General features: G+C 33.4%; 1 protein-coding gene across 3 annotated transcripts in view; it reads left to right on the top strand.

Annotated features, from left to right (window-relative positions):
* Positions 1–18454, top strand: part of GABA-B-R1 (gamma-aminobutyric acid type B receptor subunit 1) — a 78173-nt gene that overhangs the window by 9822 nt on the left and 49897 nt on the right. For all 3 annotated transcript variants that reach the window (XM_035366192.2, XM_035366193.2, XM_035366191.2), the window contains exons 4-9: positions 1394–1495; positions 7046–7111; positions 7712–7900; positions 13371–13622; positions 14555–14618; positions 18178–18255. In XM_035366192.2, coding sequence (XP_035222083.2) covers positions 1394–1495; positions 7046–7111; positions 7712–7900; positions 13371–13622; positions 14555–14618; positions 18178–18255 — 751 coding nt within the window. The remainder of the gene's footprint in view (positions 1–1393; positions 1496–7045; positions 7112–7711; positions 7901–13370; positions 13623–14554; positions 14619–18177; positions 18256–18454) is intronic.

The raw sequence follows: 18454 nt of genomic DNA, 5'->3' as shown, positions 1-18454 counted from the left end.
ATACATTATTTACATTATAAATAAAATAATGTACACCTTCATCCTTGCGCTCCGTTTTTCCGTACGTATAAGGTGAATAAAAAAGAATGAAGTTATTTTGCATTTAGTATAAAATAATCCTTTATCATGGAAGAACTACGAAACAAGCTATTTCGAAATTGAAATTCTTTTTGAATTCAAAACTTTTTCAACAATAAAGTTAGTATTAGGAATTGCAGCGGTAAATATTATTTCTTTTTAAGAACAGAAGCGAAACATTGGTTTGATTTTTAAATATTTTTTGGTTTTGAAACTAAAAAAAAAAAAAAAAAAAAAGCGTGTTTGTTTGATATAAAAATATCTTTGCATTATATTGCAACTGGAAGAAGAACTAACTTTCGTTTTATGGCCTTTTACATTGCACTGTTTATTTTCAAGTTTCAAATGTTACCCATAACCAATTCTTTATCTCCTGTTGCAAATTACTCTCTGTCAGTTCCCGATTAACCGGAGACGTATTAACCGGGTGTAGAATTAGTTGAGCTTTATTTAAAAGAAACTAAGTTAGTTTGTTGGAAATGATGGAAAATTTGGTATCATATATCATCAGCATAAAACAAAATTGTCTAGAAAACTACAGAAAGGAAAATATGTGGAATAACAGTAGGATTCTGGTAGAGGATATCTGCCGGATGAATTACCAAAAAATAAAAAATTCTAATCAATTTTTTTTTTTCATTCTGTTTTGCTCAGTTTAAACTCAATGACATTATTCAAATTCGGTTGCAAATATTTATCTTTAATGCCGTTTGAGACTTATTTTTTTCATTTCTAATGGCGTTTATTCTTTAACTTTTTCATTTTGAATGACAATTATTCTTCTACTATTTACAATGCGTTCTTTTTGTTTTGAATATTGATTTAATTACGTAACTCAAGAGCTTATTTTACAGATTAAATCACTTGAAAATACAGGTAAATTGTTAATAACATTTTTCTGTTGATTATTTTTCATTTTTGTGTTTTTTAATTCCTTTGAATTAAACATGAACGTCATCATCCGTATTACGTCTTCGGTCAATTGGAAGCCGATTGTACTTGGAGCACACAATTTACATAATAGTAGTTTCTAAGAAAACAGTAACTAAACCATTACGCAAAAATCAGACATTGTGGGTTCATAATAATGCTTACTTTTATATCATTTGGAGTTTTTATTTTAAACTAAAACTAAGCTTTTACGGAGTAATGTTTAGTTTAATACTTGTTTGAGCTTTGTTAGAAAAATCTAAAAGTGGTGGAAATTTATGAAATTTAAACTTACTTGAAGTCTTCTGCTTATTTATATTATGAAAATAGCTTTTAGAAATTTACAAAAATTCTACTTTCTTAATTACTTTGTTTTCTATTTCAGACTGGAGAAGACTTGGAAGCGAGGTGCAAAGAAGCTGGAATAGAAATAGTAACTCGTCAGAGTTTCCTCACTGATCCAACGGATGCTGTCAGGAATTTAGTGGTATGATTACCATAATAGTTCTTATAAATATTTTTGACAATAGAAATGTCTACAGCACTGTCTGATTTGGGGGCCATTACTTTACACTATCAGGGAATTTATGATGCATACGCCTTAGTAAATGTTGACATTCCAAAAAGCATAAAATCTTTGGAGTGAATTGCTGGGGCTCAATATAATGCCAGTCGACGTGACATTAAATCTTTTATATATTCATACTTTTAAATTTAAATAAAAAGCCGTAGGTTATTTTTCTTCCGAGTTATAACCATAGCTGTTTAAAAAATCATGATTTAAAAGCAATAAATGCTTAGTTTTTTGCAGTTTATATTCTTGGTTCACTTTTTTAATAATAAATCTATTTGATATGATTTGTTGCAACCAATATTTGTAATTTTTATATTAAAGTCATGTAATTCTATATCCAAATGACTATTTTGCCAAACATTTTTTCACTTTAAAATCAGTAAAGAAATTTCTAATGCAGTATGTTACGTATTTAGGTGTAAAATAATCATTTAGTTCGTAATAATAGCACAGCTGCTAAACTACCAAACCTAAAAATTGAGATTTTTTTTTTTTTTTTTTTGAAAACCAGAGGGAGTGAAAATTTTCACGCAAAGATAATTTTTATACGATACAAATATACCGGAATTTTTTTTTTTTTTTTATGTTAAAAATAATGAATATAATTAAGACCATCAGCTGTTCTACAAAGATAAATAGTAAAATCAGAATGCATCTAAAATATATTACATTTCCTTGGCAAAATAATAAAAGTAAAGTCATCTGTGCACGATTTTTTTAATAATATATTTGTATAGTTTACTTTCAGCAGAAACGTAACTAAAATCCAAAAGCTTCAAAATTCTTAAATAATTTTTCGAAGCACGTAAAACGAAAACTATATAGCGACAAGAGAATGATCCCTCTTCACCTACGACCCCTCGAGAGGATTTTCAGCTCGCCATGTAGTTTGAGTGCTCCCTTGCCGCAGACACATTATATGCTCACAAACATCTAAGTTTTCTCCGGCATTTGAACCCAATCCCATCGGTACGGCAGTCTGCTTCACTAACCACTGTATCGGCTGGTCGACGAAGGAACTGTACAAGTGCTGGTTGAAGCAAGGATGGCACCTGAATATCCATTTTTGCATATTAGATATCGCCGGGCCTTGAAAACGGTTAAGGTTCCGTCACAGATGGAATTCGAAGGGAGAGCACCCCGGGGCTGGCACGAAGATCTAACACCCCTCTTACCCACCACCCCCATCACCAGCAACCTCTCTAAAGCATTTCAGCTTACCATACATTTTGAGTGTCTTCTTGCCGCACAGCAGAGTTGGGCATAATTAAGTTACAATGTAATTGATTTATAATTGAACTACAATGTAATCGCAAACATAATTAATTCAAATTACATTGTAATCACAATTACATATATTTGTAATTACAATGTAATTAATTGCAGTTACAATTAAAACAATTACATTGTAGTTGTAATTTAAAATCGTTCAATTTCAATGCAATTGTAATTATAAATCGGGCAATTACAATGCAATTGCCATTACAGTCCATTCATTCACAATGCATTTGTATTATAAATCGTATAGTTACAATATCCAATTACGATGTAATTGTAATTTCACGATTTATAATTACAATTACAATAACAATAAAATTATAGCTGAAGTTATAATTGTACTCTATATGTAGTACATAAACCAGAATTAGAATGTAATTACAATTAAATTTACTAGCGCTTGCGATTTACTACCCTGAGGGAGGTGCATTATTTTTACTTATGATATAAAATATTATCCTTGGAAAACAAATTTGCAGACACGATCATGCCTCTGAAACTGATGAACGAAATGAACGTAAATAATCTAGAAGCAGGTTTCGGCAAGTGCTGTCAGTGCACAAAATATAAAATCTTAATTAAGCTTTCGTGTACCCTTGCATGTCGCATCATCTCAGAATACTGTCGAATGACAGTATTCTGAGAAATTGTATTCTTCAAAGTATAAGATCTGCATACTATATCTCTAAAGCTAACTTTTGTTGACTGAACAAAATTGGTGCTTCACTGTAATTACATTTTAGTTAAAACTATAATTAATGCAACTATACTTGCAGTTATAACATAATGGCATTTAGAATTACAATATAACTGTAAAAGAATTAAATATTTGGCTTAGCAGTAATCGAATAATTAACATTTATTTTTAATGATGGTAGATCGATACAGGTTCGAATTCCGGCTAACAATGTGTTTGGGTATCTTCGTGACTTTATTTCCATGAATACAAACCTTTAGAGAATCCTCCACGAAGATATTCTTACTCGTATATGCTTTACGTCGCTTAATTAAAGAAGCTATCAACTCATCTTTTGTTAACCATTGTACACCTATTTATTTTTATCGGAAATATTTCCTGCCTAAGCAATTCGCTTGCAGCAAAATTTAACTTTAATTATTTATTGCAATATGTTTCATACTGAATAAAGACTTGCTGCATAGTACATATCATTACTGGAAGTTGGCCTTCACTCAATAATGAGATGCATTCCGCAGGAGAAGAAGAGGAAGAATGGCCTTGCTTGTTTACATTAGCTGTACATAAGTCACGTGATTTTTCATGTCATCTGCATTGTTTATTTATAAAAGCTATACATAAGTCACGTGAAAATTATGCTTGTTTATTTTTACCTGAAACTCTGGAAAATAGATCGTATAGGAAGTAAATAATGGGTTTTAGCCATTTATTGAAAAACTCGTAAACTAATTTGCAATCAATAGCGTTACTCAAAATTTTGGTACAAATAGCAATTAATCATAGCATTATTAAGGATCAGAATCATGTTTCTACCAGAATTCAAACCGGAAAGACTAAATAAAACTTTGTCATTTATTTCCTGCCTAATAAAAAAAAAAGGCCCAATTTCCTTAACAAACCTTCAAAAGGCATCCCTTTCTATAGGCATACAGTCTTTGTTTGTTTTCCTTTTCAAATAATTCAAATCCGCATATCAGTCGGTGAGCATTATAAACACGCATATTTGTTTAAGTTATGCGTATTTAGTTCTATATAAAACAGTCGAAATTAGTTCCTGTAAATGCATTCCGTTTTCAACTATATTTCTTTTACATATTTACTGAAAATATATGTAGTATTTAACAGATGATTAGTTAATAATTTACGTTGCTACTACAAGCTGGTGTAATGCAAAAATGAAGCAGGATGATTCCAGGATGGAACATGATATTTTTTTATATACGATTATCCCTTTACTTAACAAATAGTTATCCAAATTGGTGAATAATTTCGGATATACTGTCAGTTGTCAATTACTGTAATTTTCAGTTATGATCACGCTTTCCTCAAGCGAAGTAACTGAAATTATCAGGAGCAGTTACTTTCCTAATTATGTAATTGTAATTATCTACTGCAATTACAATTAAAATTACACTTTAATTTCAATTACAATCACTATCACATTGTAACTTTAATTAGATTATAGAATTGTAATAGTAATTAGATTCTACTTTTTTATTACAATTACAGTGGATATACAATTACATTTGTAACTGTAATTAGATTTCACAATTACTATGTAATTGTAATTAGGTTATACAATCTAATTGCAGTTGCATGTCCAACTGTAATTACAATTGTAATTGAAATTGTAATTACATTTTGCCCACCTCTACCTGACAGATACTATTCTTACACATATCCATGCCTGTTCGAGCGCTTTGGCATTGCAGTCATTGACACTAACTGTTATTCCGTTTCGGCGGTTAAGTGGGGTGAGACTTATACTTGTAAACCTCTGCCGAAATTCTTGTCTCCCGTCCACGTCTTGTAGGAAATAGTGGCCACCAAATACACTGGTGTGCAAAAATTGAGGACGAAGTCGAAAAATTAGCATATCAGCTGAACGAAGAGGCAGAGCGGAGAGAAAGACCAATCAGAAAATTAAGTAAGGTGATGTACGGTAGCACATGCGCAGATATGCAGGTAGACGTAATGGGGGAGTGTCTGAGTAGTATAAAGCATGTTGTCGGTGTAAGATCAGTATTTCTGGCAAAGAGATTGCACGCCGTATAGCAGTTAAAATTACACCGAGTTGCTGCCTCAGCGAGAAATGGCGAATAATCAATCTGTTAGACGACATCTGGATGCTTTTACCCGAGGTCGAATCATTGGGAAGTTGGAGGAAGGCCGCAGTGTGACAAGTGTGGCTGCAGAGTTCGGAATTGCTCACAGCATCGTTTCACGACTTTGGAGACAATTTCAAACTACAGGAACTGCTATCCGGGGGGAGGGGGGTTTAGTAGTGGTCGTCCACGAGGAACCACACCCGCAGATGGCCGGTATATTGCCTTACAGGCCAGAAGAAACAGGCGGCAGACAGCGGGAGAAATCGCTAGACACACGACACAGGCGACTGGACGACCGATATCGCGTTTTACCGTGGCCAGAAGACTGCACGGTGGTGGTCTGTTTGCACGACGCCCTGTACGGTGTGTACCTCTAACGCCTGCCCATCGGAGAAGGCGTTCTCTGTGGTGCCGGGAACACCGGAATTGGAGAGACAATGAATGGGGACGAGTACTCTTTACAGATGAGAGCAGATTCAGTCTGAGTAGCAATTCTCATCGCATACTCATCTGGAGAGAGCGGGGAAGCCGCAATCATCCCTCGAACATCATTGAAAGCGACAGGTATGGAGGTGGCGGTGTTCTCGTTTGGGGAGGCATCATGCTTGGTAGTCGTACAGACCTTCACATCTTCGACGCAGTTTCAGTCAACGGGACCCGTTATTGTAACGAGATTCTTCTTCCATATGTGCGTCATTTTAGAGGCGCTATGGGTCCGCAGTTCCTTTTCATGGACGACAATGCACCATGTCATCGCACAGTAGCTGCCGAACAGCTCTTAGAGAGTGAGGATATTGAACGTATGGATTGGCCGGCACGATCTCTGGATCTCAATCCCATCGAGCATGTATGGGATTTTCTAGGCAGACGCTTGGCAGCTCGTAACTTACCACCAGTAACGATTCCGGAGCTTCGATTGGCGCTGCAAGACGAATGGGCAGCAATGCCTCAACAACTCATTGACACCCTCATTCTCAGCATGGGCAGACGCTGTGAAACCTGCCTAGCAGTCAGGGGAGATCATATCCCCTATTAAAGACCGGATGTTTCTTGCTGGATACCCATCACAAGGATGTTTCGGCCTTCAGTCGCATTGCGCTCCATGCTACTTTTTCAATAAAGCTTCTTTTTATCCCTCTGATTTCTCTTTTAGTAAGTGTTGCTTACATTACTCATGTCCTTACGTATTGGGGATCTTACGGTATTAAATGTGTTGATTTGGAAAGCTTTTGTACAAAGTTATATTGAAAAAACCGTCTCTTCCTTAATTTTTGCACACCAGTGTATTTCACTATGTTTACAATTAATTTTTTTTCTCTTTAGGTTTAATAAGAAGTATTGTATTGAAACTAATAAATAATTTTATATACTTTTTTTCAGAGGCAAGATGCAAGAATTATTGTGGGCATGTTTTATGGTGCAGCTGCAAGGAAAGTGCTTTGTGAGGTAAAATATATTATCTTTACTTGAATGAGATATAGTTTTATTCTTCCAAATTCATTGTAAAATTTTATTTATTTTCCATTTTCGCTAGTTATCCAAAAGAAATATATTATGTTGACTCATGAATATTTAAAAAAAAAAAAAAAAAAACCGAAATAAATGTTTATGAAGCAAAATTTGTTTTATCAAAGTCCACTAAACCTGTTTTTCTATGAAAACAAATGACAGAGAAATATTTTAAAAAATTTTTAACAGGTGACGCTTCTTTGTAACTAAATCATTAGAATAAATGTGGTAGAAATTTGCCAATAGCTTATAATGTAAGGATTGGCAGACTTTGTATCTCATATTGCTGCGTACGATATACTTTTTTCATTTATTCTGTTGAGAAAAAACTTCATTCTAAAATTTATTGCTGTTGTATTTCATTTGGAATATATCTACAGTATGCTTATATCAACTAACCTAAACACATACCTAAAACACTTGTGAAAAAATACCCTCCAAAATTAACAATCCTGTGTTAGTATAAAATACGACATTACCGCAATTCTCTTGAATTCTAAGCATTTACATAATACAAACTAAAATGTTTGCTTTCAGGCATACAAGCAAAAGGTCTACGGCAAGCAGTACGTATGGTTTCTCATTGGCTGGTACGAAGACGACTGGTACACGGAGATCAAAGGTCTTAATTGCACAATTCAGCAAATGAAAGAAGCTGTGGAAGGTCACCTTACAACTGAAGCTCTCATGCTAAACCAAGGATCAAAACAAACTATTTCTGGGATGGTATATTTATATAAATATCTTCTAAAACTAATGATATTGCTATAAATGTTTCCTCTTTTATATCTGTCTGCAGTTTTGATTATAAAAAAGTAATTCATAAAAGTTACGCTACAAACATCAAAATTCATCATTATATATAAGAAACAAAATTCAAACGGACGTAAAAAGAGGAAGATGTTTAATAACAAGTATCATAATTATGAATTACAAAAGAACAGCATGCTTATTGACTTTTATATATTGTGTAACCACCGTGAAACACTCGGTGAATAACATTATCAAATAGGATAAATATTCAACCTGAGCTGCATCAGAAGCTCTGGTTGATGTGAGTTGTTTTCTAGAATGATATGAAGAAAAGGAACTCGCTCGAAGAGCGAAATTTTAATGATTGTAATGAGATTGTGGAAGGAACTTAAAATGTGTAAAGATCGTTCAAAGAAATTTAAGTCCAGAAATCTTGGTAGAAAATGCAAATATTCACTGTAAGTGTTCTACAGTGTTTGAAGTGCTGAGCTTGTTTGATGACGCCTTACGCTATAAACCCAGAAAGCGGAAATTTAACTTATACCTCCATAAAAGAATGCGTATAGCTTGCCTTCAATGGGCTGTTGGGGCTAGGCTAGTACCTTAACATTTTGGATGTGACACTTTATACTAAACTGTTATCTAACTCTTACAATATTGAAATAAATCTCCCGGAAAGCATCATTACGCGAATCGGGCAAAGTCGGGCTTTAACGAATAGGCTAATTTTAATATGTTCTTGTATGCTCCGTTAAGTATGTTGTTCACTAATAGTATAGTACAGGGGGGGGGTAAACTTCATAACGACAGGAGCCGCATAGTACATTTCATGAACGTTCGAAGAGCCGCAAATCCACATTTGTACCGTTTCAAAAATAAAAAGACATTTGAACTTACTGTATTATACAGTTGAGCGTTCTTCATTCAGACAGAAAAAACAAACATTTTCTTTTTGTTTCCTTTATCCTCCTCCTTTTATAATTGTTGTTTGATTTTAGTAGAACTAAGCTAAAATCTTTTTTTTTCTTCCCCATTTGAGTGAATTATAAATAATTTATTAAAAAAAAGTGTTTTTTTAACTTTTTTTTCCCATTTGACTTGCATTACGTCACTTATTTTTCTAAAAGATTAATTAGTTAAGTGTTTTTTTTAACTTAACTAATTAATCTTTTAGAAAAATAAGTGACGTAATGCAAGTCAATACGCATGGCAAAGAAACTTTTATTCGAGAAAGAAAAATTGTTTAAAAAAAAAGCTATCAAAAGCTATCAACTTTTTTATTCTTCTGCATAAAAATTAATAATTTTGTTTTTTCACGAGTGTCAACATACTGAGACCAAATCTACCCTTAAATAATTGAATTAATTCATTAGATGCGAAAGAATTAATTCATTAGATGCAAGTTACATTTTGATTCTTCTACAGACATTCGAATTCTCAAACTTCTGAAACTTTCGGAAAGATTTTAAATTCCAAACATCGAATCTTAAAGCTTTTTCCTTCACTCGAAAGTTTTGAATCCTAACCGTAAAAATCTTTAAACATTTTAACCCCAAACTTTGGAATGACTAGTTAACTAATGCTCAGTATAGAAAACGTTAACTAAAAATTAAACGCAATTACGATGGTATTTGAATCATCAGTGTCACTCCTGATGGCTTTGAGTGTTACATTATTTCAGTGTTGCATCCAGCAAAATCTACCAGAATTTTTATGTAATCATTACACCCGCACATCGTTGAAAATTCCAGAAACTATTCCAATAATTCTGAGCATAGATGATTTATTGATAATAAATTCTAGCTAAATGCTAGCGGTTCATGCCATGATATATAAATATTTCGTAGGCCATGTATTTCAACTGTATGCCTGTTGAACTCCTCAGCCATACCTGCTGAATTTTGAGGTAATTTTAAATACAAGGGAAATTAAATTTAATGGTACAAAAAGAAAACGTATCTGTAACTACTGTAATGAATTTGTTTCACAAATGTAAATATAATATGATAGTTTAATTCTTCAAACTTCTATAGACATGCACAGACATGGTAGACGTCTATACGATAGCTTAGTTCCTGAGTTCTTGCTATATACATATACGGATCCATCGCATTCAAACTGTTAATTGTTACACCCATAAAGATCATCAATTGACGTTTTGTCTTAAATTTCTAAGTAAAATAACTCATAGGAAAGAATGAAATAAAATGTTTTTTATTTAACCTTCAGCCTAATGGTTACACACCCTGTGTATAGGAAAAAGTCCGAATTGGAGTTTGAAATCAATTTTCGAAATCGAATCTGTACACGTGGGAGAATACTATGATTGTAGAAATGGAAGATAAGCCTTAACTGAAAGTTTACAGGGGTAAATTCAGCAAAATTTCACATTACATTGTTTGAAATTGGTAGTGATCAGGCAGTGGATCGTAGTACTACAACATTCCCTTGGGCTACAGAGCTTTCCTGAATGACGTGTTAGATGCACATGATGATCGAAGATTAAGAAGATGAAAACTATCAATATATTAAAGAAGTATTATGCAGGTACTTGAGTCGCGGTAACCGGTGCAGCATCACTGAGCGCAACTAAGGGGTGAAAATTTTTAGATGGCAAAAACCGCCTCTATCCTAGTGTGATATTTATGACGACATAGAAAGAAAGAAGTTCATCAAGCAACGTACGAGAAACTAGCACAAGGCTAAAGCGATTTCATCTGCATCGGTATGCCACATTTTGACAAAAGTTTTGTGGAAGAGAGATATTTGTATCCAGTTGATCCTTCATTACTTGATGCAATATGATGATGAAGTTGAAAGATTTGTATCTCAGATGACAGCAATTGACAAAACGTAAATTGAAAACTTTGAGCAGAATTAAAATCGTTGTCAAACAAGTGGTTCTCGCCGAGATCTAAAAAATTTTAACATGCTCAAACATTGAGGAAATAAATTATAATTTCTCTCTAGATTTAACAAGGAATTATTAGAATTTCACGAGAAAAATTTGTTAACTGCAACATATTACTGTGAGATTTTACTAAATTTATGAAGAAATTGCATAAAATTATTTGTCTTGCTTAGGGATGCAGAATTAATTTTGAAGGAGACCTGCACTTGAGAGAATTGGGCAAGTCTCCTGACCAAGTAAGAACGGAAAAGTTTACTCTACGAATCCTAAAATGCCTAGATTTCGAATTCCTTCTCAAATTGGAAGAACCATATTTGGACAGCAATTTTCCTCCTTGAAAGAGGTTTCTTCAGTTACCGAAGTCATTCCAAGACTGAATAAATGTAATATTCTACAAGGAATAGCAAATCTTCCGACGCATTGGATAACAGCTGTTGTGAAGCAAGGAGATCACACAGAAGAAATGTAAGCAGAAACTGTCTGAAATAAAATTAACTTGAGAGAAAAAATAGAGAGGATCACTTCTTAAATTACCTCGTATTTTTACATTTTACGTTTTTTTTATTGCCATTATTTGCTCTAAAAGTAAGAAGCCATTTTAGCAATTGACAGAAATGGAATGTTTTGTAATTGTGTTTGTTTACACTGACGATAATTCTACGGCGGGCAGTTTGAAATCGATTAAATTATTACACACATAATATAAGAAATTAAATTAGCGATTAACAAAGAAGCGTGTCATTGCATGGTTTTTATTTCAAAAAGCAATTATATTTAAAAAAAAAAATATATTTGTCGCAAATAAGTCGCATTTCAGAGAGCAAAGGGCAGCAAGTAGCTCGCGAGCCGTAGTTACGGTGTCGGAGAGCCGCAGGCGGCTCGCAATCAGCAGTTTGGTTATGTTTCTGTGGAATGTGAAAGAATTCGAAGTGAAATATATTCATCCAGTAATTTAAACTTAAAGAACTGAAGAAACTGTCTGTAAGAGGAGCAAGTCCCTGGTAACAGCCCTCGTTAGAAGCTCATGAACCTTTCTTAGTTCAAGGTGCTGGTCAGCTTTCAGAATCACAGTGCTGTGATTTCGACTGCTTGTCCGCCAAGTCTTTCTGAACATATTTACAGCAGGGGAGGAAAGTCATAAAACACAAACCTTCTCTGTATATTTTCAGCAGTCCAGAAATTAAGCATTACTTGCATACTGACCATTCCAAACTGGAATATTATTAAACAATTTCAAAATTATTAATGACGTGCAAATTCAGAAACACTCTGTTTTGTTGCCTTCTGCTCTTTTTGAGACTTTTTTTTTATTTCTAATTATGTATGTTCTCTTTCGCGAAAATCACCGCACGCCTGTGTCTGACAGTGAATTCTTTCACCCATATTATTTGGACATGCGTGTTCAACTGATCATGGCATTCGTGAGGCAATGACAACCAAACATATCTTATGGCCACTAGAAAAGTAGAAATTTAGTAGCGTCAACAACCAAGTGCAAGCATAAGAATAACATGGGGCATAACTAACAGGCAACTATAAATTATAAATTGCATAGTCTATCAATTTTATGGTAACCACTTTACTTTCAGATAGAGTTTTCTTGCGCTTCTCAACCCGGTATCTTTGTTCGTTTTTTTTTTTTTTTTTTTTTTTTTTTTTTTTTTCAAGAAAATGGAAAAGTATGCAAGCAAGCGAGATGTTGAAAAATAACTCTAGTATTGCTGTTGACTGCTGTGTCTTCTTTTGCTCAAAGTATTTCGCTAGCCAAGCTGTGATTAGGCATGCTATCTCTAGAAGTATTTTATTATTACTTAGTGTTGAGATAGTAAAACATTCTAGATCCGTGGGATACATCTCCAGCAAATGCTGAATGGCTAATTCAGTTGCAGTTAGAGTTGAAGTATGACAGTTTTAAGCAGTAATGTAGTTCGGTGAAAGATATAAAAACCGGTGAAAGATCTTAAGATCGGTGAAAGGTCTTAAGTAATGTGAAAGATTTAAGTAATGTAGTTCGGTGAAAGATCTGTTTTATTGTGCATATTCTAGTTGACTAATTCTGGTGGAATTTGATCTTTTATACTTGTTTATTATTGTGCAAGGTTCGTTTTAAAAAAACATTTTTAATTGTTATAACGAAATGCCACATGAATTTTAATTATTGTTTTGAATACAGTTAATATTTTACTATTTAACGGTTAGAATTTGTTTTAATCTCGCATAACCTCGTTCTTAATGATAATGCTCTTTAATACAAATACTAACACAGTTTTATAATAGAACAACTTTTCCAAACATACATCGATTGTTGAGTTAGTTAAATACAGCTCTGAAGTGTGAAATTTGTATGACCGCGTTCCTTGGTGAAATGACATGGGGCTTGATGCATAACAACCTGAACTACGCTTGATTTTCAACATAAATATATCTAACTCACGTAACAAGCTTAGAAAGTAGTTGTTTCCTATGTGAGCTACAGCATATGATACTTTGCTGTTCTGAAATTTTTTTATTTTTTATTTTGTTTATTTTTAGACTTCAGCTGACTTTCTACTTCGGTATGAAAAGGTACTTCATGACGAATATGGTTATGAAAGAAGGCCCGTGGGGTACCAAGAAGCGCCTCTTGCATATGATGCAATCTGGGCAATAGCTCTGGCTCTGAATGAAACCATAAACAAGCTGAAAACTGTCAACAAATCCATTGAAGACTTTACCTATGAAGATGAATACATCGCCCAACAGATCTACTCCGCTATGAACACTACCCAGTTTCTTGGAGTCTCGGTGAGTTTTACTGCCTAAGCATTGTCATGATTTATGTGAAACTGCATCTCTTTTTCTAAAAACACGAATGATGTTTTCGCTTCTAAAAAGATTCAATGATTATAATTTGTACCAAACTACATAATACTAATTTACAAACAAGCCTTAAAATGATTAAAAACTGAAAATTTGGAAAGCTGGTATGAACTAAACAAATAGTTTTGGGATTAAGGTTTTCTTAGCCCTCAGAACAACGGGAAAGGACTGATAGTAATAAAAGCTATAAAACTGTTATTTAAGATCAGGCAGCATTTAAATAAACAGTGCGCGAAATGTAAAGGTTTTCTGCAAATGACATTGTTATGGCTTGATAATGCCTATTCTAGCTCAAATTAATAGTGTCCTGAAACAGAGAAAAAGATATTATACAGAATGAAGAAATGCTTATTGAAAACTACTAGCGTACTATTTCTATTATTGCCAATTAAAAGCGGAACGCAAAAGTTTCGACATATTACGAAAATTCATGATCCTTGAGCAAACACCATGATCACTAAAATGTTAAAACACCAAGACATACTAAAATGTTAAAAAAATACGTGTCTCCAAGAAAAGAATGAACAACTTTAGCTTTTGATATGATGGTCAATCATTGTTTTATGATTAAATTCTCACTTAAATGCAATTTTTTAACTGACTAGTTACGAAAATCTAAAAGTGACTTGTTAAAAATGTATTGCATTCCATTGAAACATTGTTTAGCTACATAAAAGAAAAACTGATAAATAGTAGTAGTTCTATGAGAGCAAAGTCGCCTGTACGGTAAGATGCCCCATAAATTTTAGCTTGAATTTTGATGTAATTTAATCGTACATTTATTAATAATTTGTTGGCAATAATATATTTTTCAGCAATTTGCTTTTATAGTTTAATAGTAACTGTATATCTTTTAGGGTTGGGTGGCTTTTTCTTCTAAAGGCGACAGAATAGCTTGGACTCAAGTTGAGCAGATGACAGGTAAAGTTTCTTAATTTGCATTTTTATATTCTTAAAATAACTCTAAATTTAAATTCTATTAATAAGTTTTACTTTATGTTCTGGCTAATGTTACATAAGTAGAAAGGTAAATGATTCCCAAGAATAAAGAATTTAACAACGAATTAAGAAAGCAGTGGTGCTTAATTGATGGCCCACAACGGCATTTTATTGTACACTCCACATAATATTTCAGGCTTCTCCACAGACCTTGTACACTCCACATAATAAGACATTCGGCAGTAAATTATTGCATTAATGATTTAATTCTTGCACAGTTACAGAATATGCAGCAAAATATTGATTATCGTTTTGGTGTATATTGACTTACGATCGATGCACATACAGAATATATGATAATGCACATCATCTCATGAGTATTGATAACGTATATCATAACTCTGGGTGCGCTATAACCCCCCCCCCCATTTTGTACAGCTTACATTTTTGAAATAAATGAAAAGTAAACACAGTAACAGTAAGTAAGAAAATTGGAAAAGTAAACACTGCGTGGCTAGCGGCAAGGCGACACAAGCGTCTAGAAGCAGAAGTGAAGAGCGAAGAAGAATAGCGAGTTGCGATGCAATTACCTTTTTGTACCGAATTCCATTTCATATCACATGACAGTATCCAGAATGTCCAAATGTCGGGCTCAGATTTCATGGATAAGTGCACAACAGAACTGCAGGGAATTTTCGTTCAAAAATTATTGCTCTGTTATTTTTAGAACGAAGACGGGAGTTAAGGGCTATCATTAATTTATTATTTGAAAGATAGATATTTTATATTTTACATATATATATATATATCTTGAAGATATATTTATTGCTTATACAATTATATATATATATATCTTGAAGATATATTTATTGCTTATACAATTATATATATATATATCTTGAAGATATATTTATTGCTTATACAATTATATATATATATATATATATATCTTCAAGATGCATTTATAAATATTATTTAAATACAGTAACCCTTGCCGAACGCGGGGATTACGTCATTAACACACTGCACGTATAGTAAAATCGCCCTCTACAAAGTTCTATAGAAAAAGAAAAAAAAAAAAAAAGAGAGAGAGCGAGAGATTTCAGATTAAGAAAGTATGTATAATTTATTCAAACGTAAATATTATTGTAATTGAAAGATTGCTATTATTATTTAATAAGTAGATACATGATACAATAATTGTTTTTAAATAGATGGTGATTTTTTTATACCTCTCATAAAGTATCATCTCCTTTCATCATTTGGATCTACCTGCCTTTACACAATCAGATGGTTCCTGTGCCTTTTTTAACAATTCTTTAACTTCTTATACGCCAAAGCTCTTTGTCTTTCAGCTGTATACTGCTGTTATATGACCATCCATTTCCTGATTTGTGATTTCACGATCGTCATTCTTGACTAAGTCGTTAATTTCTATTTCTTCCATATCTGAAAATCCTTCGCTGCCTGATGTTTTTGCTATTTGTACGGTCTCCTTGACTTCGTTTTCAATCGATGAAAATCCTTTAAAATTGTTGCAACTTTTGGCCAGAGCTGATGCCATCAGGCATTTATTACTAGTAAATTTACTCGTCCCCGTCCGAGTTTAATAATTTATATGCAGAGTGCTTTATGTTCGATTGCTTCCAAAATGCCGTTAGTGTGACGTGCTTTCCTTCGTCTAGTGCTTTATTTGCAGAGATGAAAACGTGCCTGACATAATAGGCTTTGAATGTTTTTATGATTCCTTGATGTATTGGTTGAGTTAAGGAAGTGGTGTTCCGTAAAAGGAATAAAACCTCGAAATTTGTATGTAATGTTGGGAGGGCTTCAGCACCGTGTCCTCAACATAATCGAGAATTAAGAGAACTTTGAAGCTTAAGTTTTGCTATCCCATGCAATGTTTGAGTTCTTTAATGAATGGATATTCAAACCAGTCATTAAACAGACTATCGCAACACGATGACATTCTGCAGTGTGCCGTGTATAACTGAAATTCTCGCTTTGGGAAAATTAAATGGAAACAACAATATAACATGTATGTGCAAAATGACGTCCCGCAAGTCCGCGTACGGTAAGGCTTTATTGTAAAGTTTATTGTGCGATACGCGGATGCAGTAGGCATTTTAAATTGGCCTTCTTATGTGCAGAAGTTGTTAGCCATTGAAATAAACAATAACTAAAATTTTATTTGAACTAAACTTGTATAAAAAACCCTAAAATTATTTAGAATCAAAAACTGAGTACTCTTTAACATGCGAAAACATTTCATTAGCTGGATTAAAGCCGTTTACAGTTTAGAATTCTAACTACCCAATCAAGTCCTTTAACACTTGGAAAGCCTTTTAACACTTTACTTACTCTTGGTTGCATAAAAGAAATGAACATTTTTGCAAAAATAAAGTAGTAGTCACCCTGTCCTTTTCGAGGTTTGGAGGCGTGATTTGTATCTTTGCTTACCATATAGTTATGCCTACCACCGTAGTAATAGTAAGAAATGTGGGCGAATTTGGAATGGCCGGACTCAAGCGCTTTCGCTATAGAAAAGTATTTCATGGCTCGCATGGGTTCACAAATGCCAGTTTACTGGGAAAAACAATGGAAAACATCGTGAATGACTTTATGATGCACTTTGGCAAAGCATCATTGCCAAGATTTTTATTATTCTAACAGGAGAAGCTTTTGCAATGGGAAATGTTCTTGATGCGCTTTGCAGGGAAGGTCAAGCATATGAGTTGAAATTTATTCGGCTGAGAAAGCATCGATTAAATGATCGTCAGTGAAATCAATAGGCAAACAGATGGCAAAGTTAGGAAATCCAAGATGTACAATTGCAATACCATGTTCAGAAGGACTTGTAGGTTAGACGTTTGCGTCCAGCCAACGATAAACGAGTTGAACAATGTTCACATGGATCTATGTGTTCATGTGATCTATGTGTTCATCAAATGTTGAAGATTTCCGTCTACGTAACTTTAAGCGGACATTTTTTTTATCCATAAGATGTAAGATGCAGTTCCACATTTTATAATCAAAAATTATTTTATGCTGAAAGTCAATGTAAAGGACTTTCCGCCCACCCGTGGACTTCTGGAAAGTTTTAGATCTTATCGCGAAGATTCTAAATTAAACTTTTACTTCCAACAGACAGTCAGTTTAGATCAACATTTGGGGATATATCTAAACGATATAATTTAAAATGTATTTAATACATGATATACCTAATTTATAACTTTTTGAACTTTTGCATCAGTATCGTAATTAATGAAAGATATTTCTAGCAGCACTTATTACATTTCAAGTAGAATAATTTGGTTTGACTAAAAACGTTTTTTGCCAAATTACTGAATTAAACAGATAGCTTAGTGCACTTTTTCGTAATCTGACAAAAAATCCAATCCAGTCCAAAATATCATTTTTATTCTAAGTGCCAAATTTTTTAGACATTTTCAGTGACTTAATTTTAATAATTTTTATGTATAATGTTTTGTAATTTTATATTAACAGGCATTTTATTTTATTATAACTCTACTTCTTTCAGATGGAAATTATTCCTTGCTCGGTTATTACGATACGCAGACTGATAATTTAACTTGGCTGAGAAAAGAAAAATGGGCAGGTAATCTTCAGTATTTTAAGAATTATTCCTCTAATTAAAGCACTTACTTTACAGCAGTTTTATATGTAGATTAGGAATAAAGCCCATTGCGCGGAAATGTAAAACAAGCTCCGGACTGCATTCTTTTATGTTTTGATACTTGTTGTTAGCCATAAGTAAACGCATTCAAATAAGCCTTCGATTTGTTTGTACACTGCGG

Source organism: Stegodyphus dumicola, chromosome 2 (assembly GCF_044657685.1).
Source record: "Stegodyphus dumicola isolate Sdum_Otavi_A_Nest chromosome 2, ASM4465768v1".
Taxonomy (NCBI): domain Eukaryota; kingdom Metazoa; phylum Arthropoda; class Arachnida; order Araneae; family Eresidae; genus Stegodyphus; species Stegodyphus dumicola.
This window is presented reverse-complemented; position numbering and strand designations above follow the sequence as displayed.